Genomic DNA, 16,305 nt, shown 5'->3' with positions numbered 1-16,305 from the left:
TTGACTTTTTGCAGGAGGAAGAGCTGATACTAAGCTGTCTGAGCTTTCTTAACTATGTGTGTCTTGAAGGAGAGGTGTTTGTCAATGTGGAACCCGAGGGACTTGACGCAGGAGGTGAGCTCAGGTGTGAACCCATCAGAGTTCATAGTTGGTAGCCAGGTCTGTATGTATGGGTGTTTGGTGTTGTTGGTGAGGAGTAGGAATTAGGTCTTGGAGGGGTTGTGCTTCAAGTATGCACTGGACATCCAAGAGATGTCACCGAGAGGCAGGTTTGGAGCCTCTGGATGTTCTTGATGGAGTCGATCTTGATGATGTATGATGCCGGCGTATTGGTGGATATGGATGTTGTGTGTGGCTAGGAGGACTCCCAGCGTCTCCATGTATAAATTGAGGATCACTGCGGCGAGGATGGAACCATGTGGAACTCCACAGGTGACGGGTAGCATTGGCGATCTAGAGGAGTCCATCTGAACAAACTGCTGGCAGTTGGCGAGGTAGGACTTGAAACAGCGTAGGACAAAGTTGCTGATGCCCATGCACCGATGTAGGGTGTCTGTAAGCGCAAGGTGGTCTGCGGTGTAGAAAATGGCCGCGAGGTCGAGTAGACCCAGGAGGCAGAGGTGGCCGTCATCAAAGATATTGAGGGCGTCACCGACCACCTGTATGATTGCTCTCTCCACCTGTATGATTGCTGCATCTGGGTCTGAACCCAGATTGGTAGGTATGGAGGAGATTATTGGTATCCATGTGTTGCTGCAGTTGTGCAGCTACCACTTTCTCGATGATCTTACCTTGGAAGGGAAGATGGGTGATGGGGACGGTAGTTACCTAGGTTGATATGATGTGGCGTTTAGGGAGGCCAGCGTTTCTACCAGGTACTCTGTCTAGAGTGTCTTCAAAGTTGTCCAGGGTGTGGAGATATCGTGAGGAGGGGCGTGAGGTGGGTCTATGGATGCAGAGCTGGTGTCTATGCGCTGGCAAATCTTGCTGATTTTGTCGATGAAGGTGTTGATGGCGGTGGATTTTTCAATGGAGTGTGGTATGGCAGGGGCTGGTAGCAGGTTGACGCAGTGTTTGATCGCTTTGAAGAAGGCTCTGCTTTTGTTGTCAGCTTCTGCTATGGTGTTCTGATAGTAGGAATCCTTGGCTGTGTAATGAGTAGTCTGCAGGTTGCTCATAGTTCCTTGAGGAGCGCTAAATTTGATCTGGTCCTTGAGCAGTGCCAGATTTTCTCTTGTTTTCTGATGGCTCTTTTGCTGAGGTTGAGTTCTTGAGTGTACTGGGGTGCTGATGGCTTTGGTTTGCAGGTGCATTGTTTCAGAAGTGCGTGTCGGTCGACGGAGTCCGAAATAGTGGTGTTGAGTGCTTCCAGTAGAGAGTCACAGTTCAGTTGGGGGTTTCGGTCCTTGTAAGGTGGAGGTTGTAAAGGTCTTCCGTTAGGTCTTCCACCGGGAATTTATTGAAGGACCTGAAGGTTTGTCTGATGGGTTTCTGCTGGGAGTGCTTGAATAGAGTGGTATGCAGGATGTTGAAAGGCACGGCTAGGTGGCCAGACCAGTGAAGGGGCAGAGGAGAGCTGTAGTGGAGGCAAGACACTACAGTGATGATTAGGTTGAATATGTTACATTTCACGTGTGTTGGGTCTTTCATGTGCTATGTGAGGCTGAGGGTTTCGAGAAGACAGAGGAGAGCTACCTTCATCAGTTTGGTGGCCCTGTTGCCTGGGAGATGAAACCTTGAAGTCGCCTAGAAAGATGTTGGCGTGCATGAGGGACATGGTCGTAACCAGGTCGGAAGAGTCTCAGATGAAGGTGGTGTTGTGTTTGGGTGGTCTGTAGATGAGATGGAAGGTGACTGTGTCCATCGGAGGGATTGGGAAGTGGCAGGAGAGGACTTCGAAGGAGCCATTGCTGCTAGATTACGAGTGCCGGAGGGACAGTGGTAATCCCCATTCATGGAGTAGACTAGGACTCCATGAGGGGATTTGCTGTCATTACCAGCACCAGCAATGCTGGTGCCGTTAATGATGGCTTTTTCTTTGCTGATAGGGTTCCTGGCTTACCTCCAGCATTTATCTGGAGGTAACCCATGTGCCCCACTGGCAAACCTGTAGTCGGCCGGTGCGGTAAAGTACCGGTATCTATGAATACCAGCACTTTTTTACCTAACCGGCTGACTCAGAATGTAGCCCACTGGCACGTTTCCACACCGGCCAACTAGATGTTTGCTAGTGGAGTGACGGAATTACCGCCAGCTGGGAGCTGAAAGTAATTTTGCCAACCTACTTGTAAAAAAGAGTTGGTATTCCATGGAGTCCAATAGGACTCCATGGAATGGGGATTTACCATTTTTACCGGCACTCATAATACAGCGGTAACAATATTAACATTTGCCAGTATCCTGGCAGAATTACCACCAGTATATCAGCAATGTTGTAATGGGGGCCAATGGCTTCTTCATAGCATAATAAGTGAAATTATCTCCCACCTTTTCAGTCATGGGACTGGTGGAAGTCACACCTCAATCACAAGATGTGGGGAGGAGTCAAGATATAAAATAGCATGCGCACAGAATTGAGGGCTTATTTATATTGAACACGTAGAGATGAATATATTGAATGGTTTTTCTACATAAAACTGAAAGGAGGCAGAGAAACACAGCTGAAATCATGTGTCTGACTGGTTCCTAGGCAGGATGGAGACCGAAGCCCCTTCAGCTCGAGGGAATTGGCCAATATTGGAAACTGGTTTCCAGGTAGCCAGCTGAAAAGGACCTTGCCTAGTCAAGTAACTCCAGATTGAGGGACCAAGCTGGTTCTTCAAAAATATTAAGCCATATTTACAATGGAAGTATAGAACCATGATATAACTCCTTTCCTTTCCTTTAATATATTTATAACGTGCACCATTGATCCTGAGGCTTACGTGCGCACAGAAAAACAAGTGACATGACAACAAGAAAGAAAATCAAATTAAAAGCCACTCTGCATGACTTAGAACAGAACAGGGCCCAAAGATAACTGTATCGTAAAAAGCTGCCATTATCTCAATATCAAGGTTTTTACCCTTTTTCTGAACATCACTGTTGAACTCAGTTCTCTTAGATCAGGCACGAGACCGTTCCATTTCCTTGGTGCAGCCATAACAAATGCCAATTCATGGCCCTGCTTAATTTACAGGCCGGCGTCTTTAGCTGATTTGTGTTGTTTGGCTTAAGGGTCCTTAAACTCGATTTATTAATCAGAACCTCACTCAGATATTGCTGCCTGGATCCCATAAAACATGTATGGGTGAACAGTAATGCACGATAGTGAATCCTTGCTTCAACTGGAAGCCAGTGCAGATTGTGTCTAGCGTCTGAAACACGATCTCTCCTTTTTAGTCCAGTAATGACTCTTACTGCACTATTCTGAAAGACTTGTGGACAATTACATTTTGATTTCGATATTTCCTAATAGGCTACTACAGAAGTCAATTTCTGACCCCACAATTGCACTGGCTACCGTCTCAGAGTTTGCTTGAGAGATGTATGGCCGAAGTTGTGCTAACAACTTTATGTAATAGGGCGAGGATGAGAACAAGCTGCTTACTTGAGCTCGCATATTCAGATTCTGATCTAGAATGATCCCTAATGTTTTCACATTCTTCTTCATCGCAATATCACACCCTGCGACTGAAAAGTGATTGTAGTCTACACCTAACCTTTTTTATTTTATTCTCAGTCCCTACTACCATCAACTCTGTGTTTTCCTTGTTAAGCTCTAAACCATTTCCTATCACCCATGTTTGTATTAGATCATACACTTTGTTGATGTTTCTTTCCTCATCTACATGCATACCAGATAATGGGATGACACATTGTGTGTTGTCTTCGTAATTGGCCAAAACAACACCATTTGTTTCCGGTTAGTTGAAAAAGAGAACCGTGAAAACATTATATAAAGAATGTCACACACATGCCCCCTGCGGCACACCATAAGCCAAAAGCACGGGTGGAGCTTCTGTATACTTGCTGGAAACCCTACACCACCGTCACTCAGAAAGGAGGTGATCCGGAGAGCAACATTATCCGAAAGATAAGTTACTTCTTTTAGCCTGGTGACAAACAAGTCAAATGCTGCAGAAAGATCCAGCAGCATAGGCAGAGCAGTTTGACCTTTATCCATGGACTGTAACATTCTTGATTTCAAATCAAGCAACGCTGTTTCCGTACCGTGCCCCTGCCTGAAACCTGACTGCCATTTATTCTGAATCATGTGTTTATTCAGATGTGGCAAAATTTGAATATAAGCCACGCGATCTAAAATTTTGGCAAATTGGCTCTATAGAGTATCCATGGTAAAATCCAGGAATAAAAGGGCCTGGGAGCATAGGGGAATGCTAATGTTACAATGAAAAAGGTGCAGTGTTAAATATGGTGCCCTTGTGTCTCTCTGCCAAATTGAGTACAAAGTAAAATGTCCTTAAAGCAAATGCATTTTTGTGTTGAGAGGTGCAATTTAAAACTGAAAGCCTTTCGTTGCTACTTAAATGCAGAAGTGTTTTTGTAAAATTAAGCATCATTAAATAGAATCTTTGGCTCATGCTGGCTCCTAGAGTCAAGAGCACAATGGGACTCCTTCACACGGCAGCGTCCCGATGGTACCGGGAGGCTGGCATACGGTGACGTGAATGCAAGAAGCAGCGTCCATACTGGTCACTCCAAGGGCCAGGCAGGAGATCTGCAAAGCAAAGGAACTGAGATGCAGAGAAGCCTGTGCAACACTCTGAGTAGGAGAAGCAGAGGAAGAAACAGCATCACAGGTGCACACAAGGTAACGGGAGAGGCGCAGGGACCAGTAGGGAACGAAAGGTGCATGAGGCACAAACCCTGTACCGAGTATACGAGCATGACTATTTTAATTGTGTAAATACTTGGCAAGCGAGGCAGCCAAGAGGACATGAAGAGAGGGAGCAGAAACCAAGGTCGAGGACCCAACCCAATTGAGTTATACAAGTCATCTTCCTTGTGGCAATATTTGGCAGGGAAGTGAAACAAGTGTGCCAAACCAAAGAAGAGAAACAAGGGCTGAGAACCGAAACCAAGTGCACAATACGAGTCATCTTCCTTGTGGCAATACTTGCAGAGAATTGAACCAAGTGGGCCAAACCAAAGAAGAAGAGAGAAACCAGGGTTGCAGACCCCCACAACACTCAGATTTGGGTGTTGCAAGCGTAAAAAATAATGAGGAGAAGACCAGGAGAAGGTAGTCATTCGCTCTGGTTGCAGGAGACTGTGTCATAACTACCAGGAGAAGGGAGTCATTCTCCTGGTAACGTGGACCGGGTGGAAGATCCAACAAGCCTGGGAAAGGGAGTCATTTTCCCAGGCTAATTTGAGACTGCGACCAAATGGCAGGGGAAGGGAGGCATTCTCCTGGCTTATGAAGTAACTGTCATTTTGGAACTTTGTGACCTGGGGAAGGATGTCATATGAACAGGTAATTTGAGACTGAACACCAGGAGAACGGAGGCATTCTCCTGGCCCACCAAAGAGACATTGGGGGTCATTACGAGTGAGGCAGTAAGGGTTTAATGGTGCCGGTGCCGTTAACCCCTTACTGCCTCATTACGAGACTGCTTGCGGGACCCACTAAGGATGCCTGGTTTTACCAGGCACCCTTAGCGGGTCCTGCGAGCAGACCAGGGTGCTAACAACGGCCCGTTATTAACAGGCCTGTTGTTAGCACCCTCCCCATTCCCATTGAGCCCTATGGGGGCTCACATGGGAATGGGGATGTACTGGGGTCGGGTTCCCTGAATGAGGAAATACTGGGCCCTCCAAGGTCGGAATGTCCCGGTAATTCCCCATTCAGGGAACCCGGTACCCGGAATCGGGGTAGCCATGCCACAAATAGAGCCATAGCTACCTCCATTCTCGTAATGACCCCCATTGTGTGGCATTCTCCTCGGATCAGCACACTGCTTCTTTCTTTATTACTTTATAGTTTAAGTACGAGAATTAGGGTTTTCTTGTCACATGACTGTGGACACTTTTACTTGAGCAGATATCCTGACATCCTTAAATTTTTAGTTGAGGCAGGAAAACCCCTCTTAGAAATAGGGAAAGGTAGGATTTCTCTCGCTTTAATTTTTACTAATAAAAGTCTATAGCCCTAAATATGCCACCTTGGTGTCCTTCTTCTGCACCCTTACAGTAGTTAACCAATATAATAGTGTTGACGACCAACATACCTATTTGTAGAGAAAGCATGTATTAGCTAAACTGATTCTAAATGATAGACCAATGGTAATTAGAAGTTTGTTAAATTAACAAGTCAAAGGTATAGGTAGATAAGGTGTTTAGTGTGAAATTGTGTGACAAATCTCAGTCAATCTCCGATGTAAAAAAAAAGGTTACAGAGAATGTTAAGTGAAATGCGGATCTGACAGTTGAACATGTTTTCATTGTTGAAAACTATTGAAAAAGGAATCTATCTCTGGGTACATGCATACCTACGAAGAGTACATGCTACATCAGTAACATAAATAATGTTCAACACTGTCACAGATGGCACAAGAATCACTTTGAGTCTCGGAGATGGTTGAAGGGTTTTTATTGACATCTTTGTGGCCAAGGGCCGTCCCTCTCCTTATATTGTCCCTGACTCGTGGTTAGTAGATATCGTAGGTTAAGCCCTACTGTCTGAAGTCTATCTTGTCCTGGTAGTGAGGACATAAAGGCTGAATTATCTTTTCTATTTAAGGCTCCCTCAGGGACTTCCTAGATGTCCCTAATCTATCCAGCAGTTAGTGTTCTACTGGAATTTGGGATTGTGTCGTACACATTCCCTATTTGATTCAGACTCTACCAGACTAAACTACTCTTATTCTATATCTTTCCTGCTTTTACACCTCCTCCTACCTCCAGTCTCCTTACCTTCCATGTCGTCACTTCTCCTAGATATTTTATTATTATTATTATTGTATTCATTGAGCGAGCATGGACCAAGCTTCGCGAACAACCAAGCACTTTACAGAGATATACAACAATATAGATACATAATAGAGCACTTTACAGAGGTGTACAACAAAACAGATGCATAACAAGAGTGCCTTTCAGAGGCAACAACAGAACAGATATACAGTGAAAGGTGGGATACAGAGGAGAACAGAGGAGGGGTTCGGCTGAGCCGGGTGGCGGGGAGCAGAGGGGCAGGCGGCATTTAGCGAGTCAGATGGCACGAAGGGCCATTTGATGGTCTGGGCGTTGAGGCAGAGAGATTACTTGAAGAGGTGGGTCTTGGGGTCTTTTCTGATTGTAGGAGCGTGGCGATGAGTCTCATGCTGACGGGGAGTAGGTTTCATAGTCTTGGGGCGTAGGCAGTGAAGGCTTGTTTTCTGGTCCTTTCATTTTTGTAGCAGCGGATTTCTGTCTGCACGTGTCCTGGCTTCTGGTGATGCGCTGTCTGCCAGAGATGCTGAGTTTCTCTGCAAGGTAGCTGGGTGACTTGAGGGCGACTGCCTTATAGATGATGCAGCAAGACTTAAAGATGATTCGTACATGCAGTGGGAGCCAGTGAAGGTTGATGAGGGCCTACGTGTTGTGGTCGTATCTGCGTAGACCCTTGATGAGGCTTGCAGCCGCGCCGCGTGTAGGACACTTCTTAGAGGCACAAGGGAGGGTGACAGAAGGACTTTGAGGAGTGCAATGCCCCCATCCAGGTAGGCTAGAACCTGTGCTTAAACAGTGGATCTAAAGCTGTCTGGAGGGAGGAAGGGCTTGACTTTTTGCAGGAGGAAGAGCTGATACTAAGCTGTCTGAGCTTTCTTAACTATGTGTGTCTTGAAGGAGAGGTGTTTGTCAATGTGGAACCCGAGGGACTTGACGCAGGAGGTGAGCTCAGGTGTGAACCCATCAGAGTTCATAGTTGGTAGCCAGGTCTGTATGTATGGGTGTTTGGTGTTGTTGGTGAGGAGTAGGAATTAGGTCTTGGAGGGGTTGTGCTTCAAGTATGCACTGGACATCCAAGAGATGTCACCGAGAGGCAGGTTTGGAGCCTCTGGATGTTCTTGATGGAGTCGATCTTGATGATGTATGATGCCGGCGTATTGGTGGATATGGATGTTGTGTGTGGCTAGGAGGACTCCCAGCGTCTCCATGTATAAATTGAGGATCACTGCGGCGAGGATGGAACCATGTGGAACTCCACAGGTGACGGGTAGCATTGGCGATCTAGAGGAGTCCATCTGAACAAACTGCTGGCAGTTGGCGAGGTAGGACTTGAAACAGCGTAGGACAAAGTTGCTGATGCCCATGCACCGATGTAGGGTGTCTGTAAGCGCAAGGTGGTCTGCGGTGTAGAAAATGGCCGCGAGGTCGAGTAGACCCAGGAGGCAGAGGTGGCCGTCATCAAAGATATTGAGGGCGTCACCGACCACCTGTATGATTGCTCTCTCCACCTGTATGATTGCTGCATCTGGGTCTGAACCCAGATTGGTAGGTATGGAGGAGATTATTGGTATCCATGTGTTGCTGCAGTTGTGCAGCTACCGCTTTCTCGATGATCTTACCTTGGAAGGGAAGATGGGTGATGGGGACGGTAGTTACCTAGGTTGATATGATGTGGCGTTTAGGGAGGCCAGCGTTTCTACCAGGTACTCTGTCTAGAGTGTCTTCAAAGTTGTCCAGGGTGTGGAGATATCGTGAGGAGGGGCGTGAGGTGGGTCTATGGATGCAGAGCTGGTGTCTATGCGCTGGCAAATCTTGCTGATTTTGTCGATGAAGGTGTTGATGGCGGTGGATTTTTCAATGGAGTGTGGTATGGCAGGGGCTGGTAGCAGGTTGACGCAGTGTTTGATCGCTTTGAAGAAGGCTCTGCTTTTGTTGTCAGCTTCTGCTATGGTGTTCTGATAGTAGGAATCCTTGGCTGTGTTGATGAGTAGTCTGCAGGTTGCTCATAGTTCCTTGAGGAGCGCTAAATTTGATCTGGTCCTTGAGCAGTGCCAGATTTTCTCTTGTTTTCTGATGGCTCTTTTGCTGAGGTTGAGTTCTTGAGTGTACTGGGGTGCTGATGGCTTTGGTTTGCAGGTGCATTGTTTCAGAAGTGCGTGTCGGTCGACGGAGTCCGAAATAGTGGTGTTGAGTGCTTCCAGTAGAGAGTCACAGTTCAGTTGGGGGTTTCGGTCCTTGTAAGGTGGAGGTTGTAAAGGTCTTCCGTTAGGTCTTCCACCGGGAATTTATTGAAGGACCTGAAGGTTTGTCTGATGGGTTTCTGCTGGGAGTGCTTGAATAGAGTGGTATGCAGGATGTTGAAAGGCACGGCTAGGTGGCCAGACCAGTGAAGGGGCAGAGGAGAGCTGTAGTGGAGGCAAGACACTACAGTGATGATTAGGTTGAATATGTTACATTTCACGTGTGTTGGGTCTTTCATGTGCTATGTGAGGCTGAGGGTTTCGAGAAGACAGAGGAGAGCTACCTTCATCAGTTTGGTGGCCCTGTTGCCTGGGAGATGAAACCTTGAAGTCGCCTAGAAAGATGTTGGCGTGCATGAGGGACATGGTCGTAACCAGGTCGGAAGAGTCTCAGATGAAGGTGGTGTTGTGTTTGGGTGGTCTGTAGATGAGATGGAAGGTGACTGTGTCCATCGGAGGGATTGGGAAGTGGCAGGAGAGGACTTCGAAGGAGCCATTGCTGCTAGATTACGAGTGCCGGAGGGACAGTGGTAATCCCCATTCATGGAGTAGACTAGGACTCCATGAGGGGATTTGCTGTCATTACCAGCACCAGCAATGCTGGTGCCGTTAATGATGGCTTTTTCTTTGCTGATAGGGTTCCTGGCTTACCTCCAGCATTTATCTGGAGGTAACCCATGTGCCCCACTGGCAAACCTGTAGTCGGCCGGTGCGGTAAAGTACCGGTATCTATGAATACCAGCACTTTTTTACCTAACCGGCTGACTCAGAATGTAGCCCACTGGCACGTTTCCACACCGGCCAACTAGATGTTTGCTAGTGGAGTGACGGAATTACCGCCAGCTGGGAGCTGAAAGTAATTTTGCCAACCTACTTGTAAAAAAGAGTTGGTATTCCATGGAGTCCAATAGGACTCCATGGAATGGGGATTTACCATTTTTACCGGCACTCATAATACAGCGGTAACAATATTAACATTTGCCAGTATCCTGGCAGAATTACCACCAGTATATCAGCAATGTTGTAATCCGGGCCAATGGCTTCTTCATAGCATAATAAGTGAAATTATCTCCCACCTTTTCAGTCATGGGACTGGTGGAAGTCACACCTCAATCACAAGATGTGGGGAGGAGTCAAGATATGAAATAGCATGCGCACAGAATTGAGGGCTTATTTATATTGAACACGTAGAGATGAATATATTGAATGGTTTTTCTACATAAAACTGAAAGGAGGCAGAGAAACACAGCTGAAATCATGTGTCTGACTGGTTCCTAGGCAGGATGGAGACCGAAGCCCCTTCAGCTCGAGGGAATTGGCCAATATTGGAAACTGGTTTCCAGGTAGCCAGCTGAAAAGGACCTTGCCTAGTCAAGTAACTCCAGATTGAGGGACCAAGCTGGTTCTTCAAAAATATTAAGCCATATTTACAATGGAAGTATAGAACCATGATATAACTCCTTTCCTTTCCTTTAATATATTTATAACGTGCACCATTGATCCTGAGGCTTACGTGCGCACAGAAAAACAAGTGACATGACAACAAGAAAGAAAATCAAATTAAAAGCCACTCTGCATGACTTAGAACAGAACAGGGCCCAAAGATAACTGTATCGTAAAAAGCTGCCATTATCTCAATATCAAGGTTTTTACCCTTTTTCTGAACATCACTGTTGAACTCAGTTCTCTTAGATCAGGCACGAGACCGTTCCATTTCCTTGGTGCAGCCATAACAAATGCCAATTCATGGCCCTGCTTAATTTACAGGCCGGCGTCTTTAGCTGATTTGTGTTGTTTGGCTTAAGGGTCCTTAAACTCGATTTATTAATCAGAACCTCACTCAGATATTGCTGCCTGGATCCCATAAAACATGTATGGGTGAACAGTAATGCACGATAGTGAATCCTTGCTTCAACTGGAAGCCAGTGCAGATTGTGTCTAGCGTCTGAAACACGATCTCTCCTTTTTAGTCCAGTAATGACTCTTACTGCACTATTCTGAAAGACTTGTGGACAATTACATTTTGATTTCGATATTTCCTAATAGGCTACTACAGAAGTCAATTTCTGACCCCACAATTGCACTGGCTACCGTCTCAGAGTTTGCTTGAGAGATGTATGGCCGAAGTTGTGCTAACAACTTTATGTAATAGGGCGAGGATGAGAACAAGCTGCTTACTTGAGCTCGCATATTCAGATTCTGATCTAGAATGATCCCTAATGTTTTCACATTCTTCTTCATCGCAATATCACACCCTGCGACTGAAAAGTGATTGTAGTCTACACCTAACCTTTTTTATTTTATTCTCAGTCCCTACTACCATCAACTCTGTGTTTTCCTTGTTAAGCTCTAAACCATTTCCTATCATCCATGTTTGTATTAGATCATACACTTTGTTGATGTTTCTTTCCTCATCTACATGCATACCAGATAATGGGATGACACATTGTGTGTTGTCTTCGTAATTGGTCAAAACAACACCATTTGTTTCCGGTTAGTTGAAAAAGAGAACCGTGAAAACATTATATAAAGAATGTCACACACATGCCCCCTGCGGCACACCATAAGCCAAAAGCATGGGTGGAGCTTCTGTATACTTGCTGGAAACCCTGCACCACCGTCACTCAGAAAGGAGGTGATCCGGAGAGCAACATTATCCGAAAGATAAGTTACTTCTTTTAGCCTGGTGACAAACAAGTCAAATGCTGCAGAAAGATCCAGCAGCATAGGCAGAGCAGTTTGACCTTTATCCATGGACTGTAACATTCTTGATTTCAAATCAAGCAACGCTGTTTCCGTACCGTGCCCCTGCCTGAAACCTGACTGCCATTTATTGTGAATCATGTGTTTATTCAGATGTGGCAAAATTTGAATATAAGCCACGCGATCTAAAATTTTGGCAAATTGGCTCTATAGAGTATCCATGGTAAAATCCAGGAATAAAAGGGCCTGGGAGCATAGGGGAATGCTAATGTTACAATGAAAAAGGTGCAGTGTTAAATATGGTGCCCTTGTGTCTCTCTGCCAAATTGAGTACAAAGTAAAATGTCCTTAAAGCAAATGCATTTTTGTGTTGAGAGGTGCAATTTAAAACTGAAAGCCTTTCGTTGCTACTTAAATGCAGAAGTGTTTTTGTAAAATTAAGCATCATTAAATAGAATCTTTGGCTCATGCTGGCTCCTAGAGTCAAGAGCACAATGGGACTCCTTCACACGGCAGCGTCCCGATGGTACCGGGAGGCTGGCATACGGTGACGTGAATGCAAGAAGCAGCGTCCATACTGGTCACTCCAAGGGCCAGGCAGGAGATCTGCAAAGCAAAGGAACTGAGATGCAGAGAAGCCTGTGCAACACTCTGAGTAGGAGAAGCAGAGGAAGAAACAGCATCACAGGTGCACACAAGGTAACGGGAGAGGCGCAGGGACCAGTAGGGAACGAAAGGTGCATGAGGCACAAACCCTGTACCGAGTATACGAGCATGACTATTTTAATTGTGTAAATACTTGGCAAGCGAGGCAGCCAAGAGGACATGAAGAGAGGGAGCAGAAACCAAGGTCGAGGACCCAACCCAATTGAGTTATACAAGTCATCTTCCTTGTGGCAATATTTGGCAGGGAAGTGAAACAAGTGTGCCAAACCAAAGAAGAGAAACAAGGGCTGAGAACCGAAACCAAGTGCACAATACGAGTCATCTTCCTTGTGGCAATACTTGGCAGAGAATTGAACCAAGTGGGCCAAACCAAAGAAGAAGAGAGAAACCAGGGTTGCAGACCCCCACAACACTCAGATTTGGGTGTTGCAAGCGTAAAAAATAATGAGGAGAAGACCAGGAGAAGGTAGTCATTCGCTCTGGTTGCAGGAGACTGTGTCATAACTACCAGGAGAAGGGAGTCATTCTCCTGGTAACGTGGACCGGGTGGAAGATCCAACAAGCCTGGGAAAGGGAGTCATTTTCCCAGGCTAATTTGAGACTGCGACCAAATGGCAGGGGAAGGGAGGCATTCTCCTGGCTTATGAAGTAACTGTCATTTTGGAACTTTGTGACCTGGGGAAGGATGTCATATGAACAGGTAATTTGAGACTGAACACCAGGAGAACGGAGGCATTCTCCTGGCCCACCAAAGAGACATTGGGGGTCATTACGAGTGAGGCAGTAAGGGTTTAATGGTGCCGGTGCCGTTAACCCCTTACTGCCTCATTACGAGACTGCTTGCGGGACCCACTAAGGATGCCTGGTTTTACCAGGCACCCTTAGCGGGTCCTGCGAGCAGACCAGGGTGCTAACAACGGCCCGTTATTAACGGGCCTGTTGTTAGCACCCTCCCCATTCCCATTGAGCCCTATGGGGGCTCAATGGGAATGGGGATGTACTGGGGTCGGGTTCCCTGAATGAGGAAATACTGGGCCCTCCAAGGTCGGAATGTCCCGGTAATTCCCCATTCAGGGAACCCGGTACCCGGAATCGGGGTAGCCATGCCACAAATAGAGCCATAGCTACCTCCATTCTCGTAATGACCCCCATTGTGTGGCATTCTCCTCGGATCAGCACACTGCTTCTTTCTTTATTACTTTATAGTGTAAGTACGAGAATTAGGGTTTTCTTGTCACATGACTGTGGACACTTTTACTTGAGCAGATATCCTGACATCCTTAAATTTTTAGTTGAGGCAGGAAAACCCCTCTTAGAAATAGGGAAAGGTAGGATTTCTCTCGCTTTAATTTTTACTAATAAAAGTCTATAGCCCTAAATATGCCACCTTGGTGTCCTTCTTCTGCACCCTTACAGTAGTTAACCAATATAATAGTGTTGACGACCAACATACCTATTTGTAGAGAAAGCATGTATTAGCTAAACTGATTCTAAATGATAGACCAATGGTAATTAGAAGTTTGTTAAATTAACAAGTCAAAGGTATAGGTAGATAAGGTGTTTAGTGTGAAATTGTGTGACAAATCTCAGTCAATCTCCGATGTAAAAAAAAAGGTTACAGAGAATGTTAAGTGAAATGCGGATCTGACAGTTGAACATGTTTTCATTGTTGAAAACTATTGAAAAAGGAATCTATCTCTGGGTACATGCATACCTACGAAGAGTACATGCTACATCAGTAACATAAATAATGTTCAACACTGTCACAGATGGCACAAGAATCACTTTGAGTCTCGGAGATGGTTGAAGGGTTTTTATTGACATCTTTGTGGCCAAGGGCCGTCCCTCTCCTTATATTGTCCCTGACTCGTGGTTAGTAGATATCGTAGGTTAAGCCCTACTGTCTGAAGTCTATCTTGTCCTGGTAGTGAGGACATAAAGGCTGAATTATCTTTTCTATTTAAGGCTCCCTCAGGGACTTCCTAGATGTCCCTAATCTATCCAGCAGTTAGTGTTCTACTGGAATTTGGGATTGTGTCGTACACATTCCCTATTTGATTCAGACTCTACCAGACTAAACTACTCTTATTCTATATCTTTCCTGCTTTTACACCTCCTCCTACCTCCAGTCTCCTTACCTTCCATGTCGTCACTTCTCCTAGATATTTTATTATTATTATTATTGTATTCATTGAGCGAGCATGGACCAAGCTTCGCGAACAACCAAGCACTTTACAGAGATATACAACAATATAGATACATAATAGAGCACTTTACAGAGGTGTACAACAAAACAGATGCATAACAAGAGTGCCTTTCAGAGGCAACAACAGAACAGATATACAGTGAAAGGTGGGATACAGAGGAGAACAGAGGAGGGGTTCGGCTGAGCCGGGTGGCGGGGAGCAGAGGGGCAGGCGGCATTTAGCGAGTCAGATGGCACGAAGGGCCATTTGATGGTCTGGGCGTTGAGGCAGAGAGATTACTTGAAGAGGTGGGTCTTGGGGTCTTTTCTGATTGTAGGAGCGTGGCGATGAGTCTCATGCTGACGGGGAGTAGGTTTCATAGTCTTGGGGCGTAGGCAGTGAAGGCTTGTTTTCTGGTCCTTTCATTTTTGTAGCAGCGGATTTCTGTCTGCACGTGTCCTGGCTTCTGGTGATGCGCTGTCTGCCAGAGATGCTGAGTTTCTCTGCAAGGTAGCTGGGTGACTTGAGGGCGACTGCCTTATAGATGATGCAGCAAGACTTAAAGATGATTCGTACATGCAGTGGGAGCCAGTGAAGGTTGATGAGGGCCTACGTGTTGTGGTCGTATCTGCGTAGACCCTTGATGAGGCTTGCAGCCGCGCCGCGTGTAGGACACTTCTTAGAGGCACAAGGGAGGGTGACAGAAGGACTTTGAGGAGTGCAATGCCCCCATCCAGGTAGGCTAGAACCTGTGCTTAAACAGTGGATCTAAAGCTGTCTGGAGGGAGGAAGGGCTTGACTTTTTGCAGGAGGAAGAGCTGATACTAAGCTGTCTGAGCTTTCTTAACTATGTGTGTCTTGAAGGAGAGGTGTTTGTCAATGTGGAACCCGAGGGACTTGACGCAGGAGGTGAGCTCAGGTGTGAACCCATCAGAGTTCATAGTTGGTAGCCAGGTCTGTATGTATGGGTGTTTGGTGTTGTTGGTGAGGAGTAGGAATTAGGTCTTGGAGGGGTTGTGCTTCAAGTATGCACTGGACATCCAAGAGATGTCACCGAGAGGCAGGTTTGGAGCCTCTGGATGTTCTTGATGGAGTCGATCTTGATGATGTATGATGCCGGCGTATTGGTGGATATGGATGTTGTGTGTGGCTAGGAGGACTCCCAGCGTCTCCATGTATAAATTGAGGATCACTGCGGCGAGGATGGAACCATGTGGAACTCCACAGGTGACGGGTAGCATTGGCGATCTAGAGGAGTCCATCTGAACAAACTGCTGGCAGTTGGCGAGGTAGGACTTGAAACAGCGTAGGACAAAGTTGCTGATGCCCATGCACCGATGTAGGGTGTCTGTAAGCGCAAGGTGGTCTGCGGTGTAGAAAATGGCCGCGAGGTCGAGTAGACCCAGGAGGCAGAGGTGGCCGTCATCAAAGATATTGAGGGCGTCACCGACCACCTGTATGATTGCTCTCTCCACCTGTATGATTGCTGCATCTGGGTCTGAACCCAGATTGGTAGGTATGGAGGAGATTATTGGTATCCATGTGTTGCTGCAGTTGTGCAGCTACCGCTTTCTCGA

At 46.2% G+C, this 16,305-nt stretch overlaps 1 protein-coding gene across 1 annotated transcript in view; it reads right to left on the bottom strand.

The window, feature by feature from the left end:
- Positions 1–1,386: 1,386 nt before the first annotated feature.
- LOC138448076 (volume-regulated anion channel subunit LRRC8C-like) overlaps positions 1,387–16,305 on the bottom strand; it is a 125,833-nt gene continuing 110,914 nt past the window's right edge. Inside the window, exon 3 of the mRNA XM_069604617.1 lies at positions 1,387–1,576. Within this exon, the coding sequence (XP_069460718.1) occupies positions 1,387–1,576 (190 nt within the window). The remainder of the gene's footprint in view (positions 1,577–16,305) is intronic.

The sequence above is a fragment of the Ambystoma mexicanum genome, chromosome 3q (assembly GCF_040938575.1).
Source record: "Ambystoma mexicanum isolate Mex_15411 chromosome 3q, UKY_AmexF1_1, whole genome shotgun sequence".
Classification (NCBI taxonomy): domain Eukaryota; kingdom Metazoa; phylum Chordata; class Amphibia; order Caudata; family Ambystomatidae; genus Ambystoma; species Ambystoma mexicanum.
The sequence above is the reverse complement of the archived record's forward strand: the minus strand, read 5'-3'. Positions and strand labels throughout refer to the sequence as shown.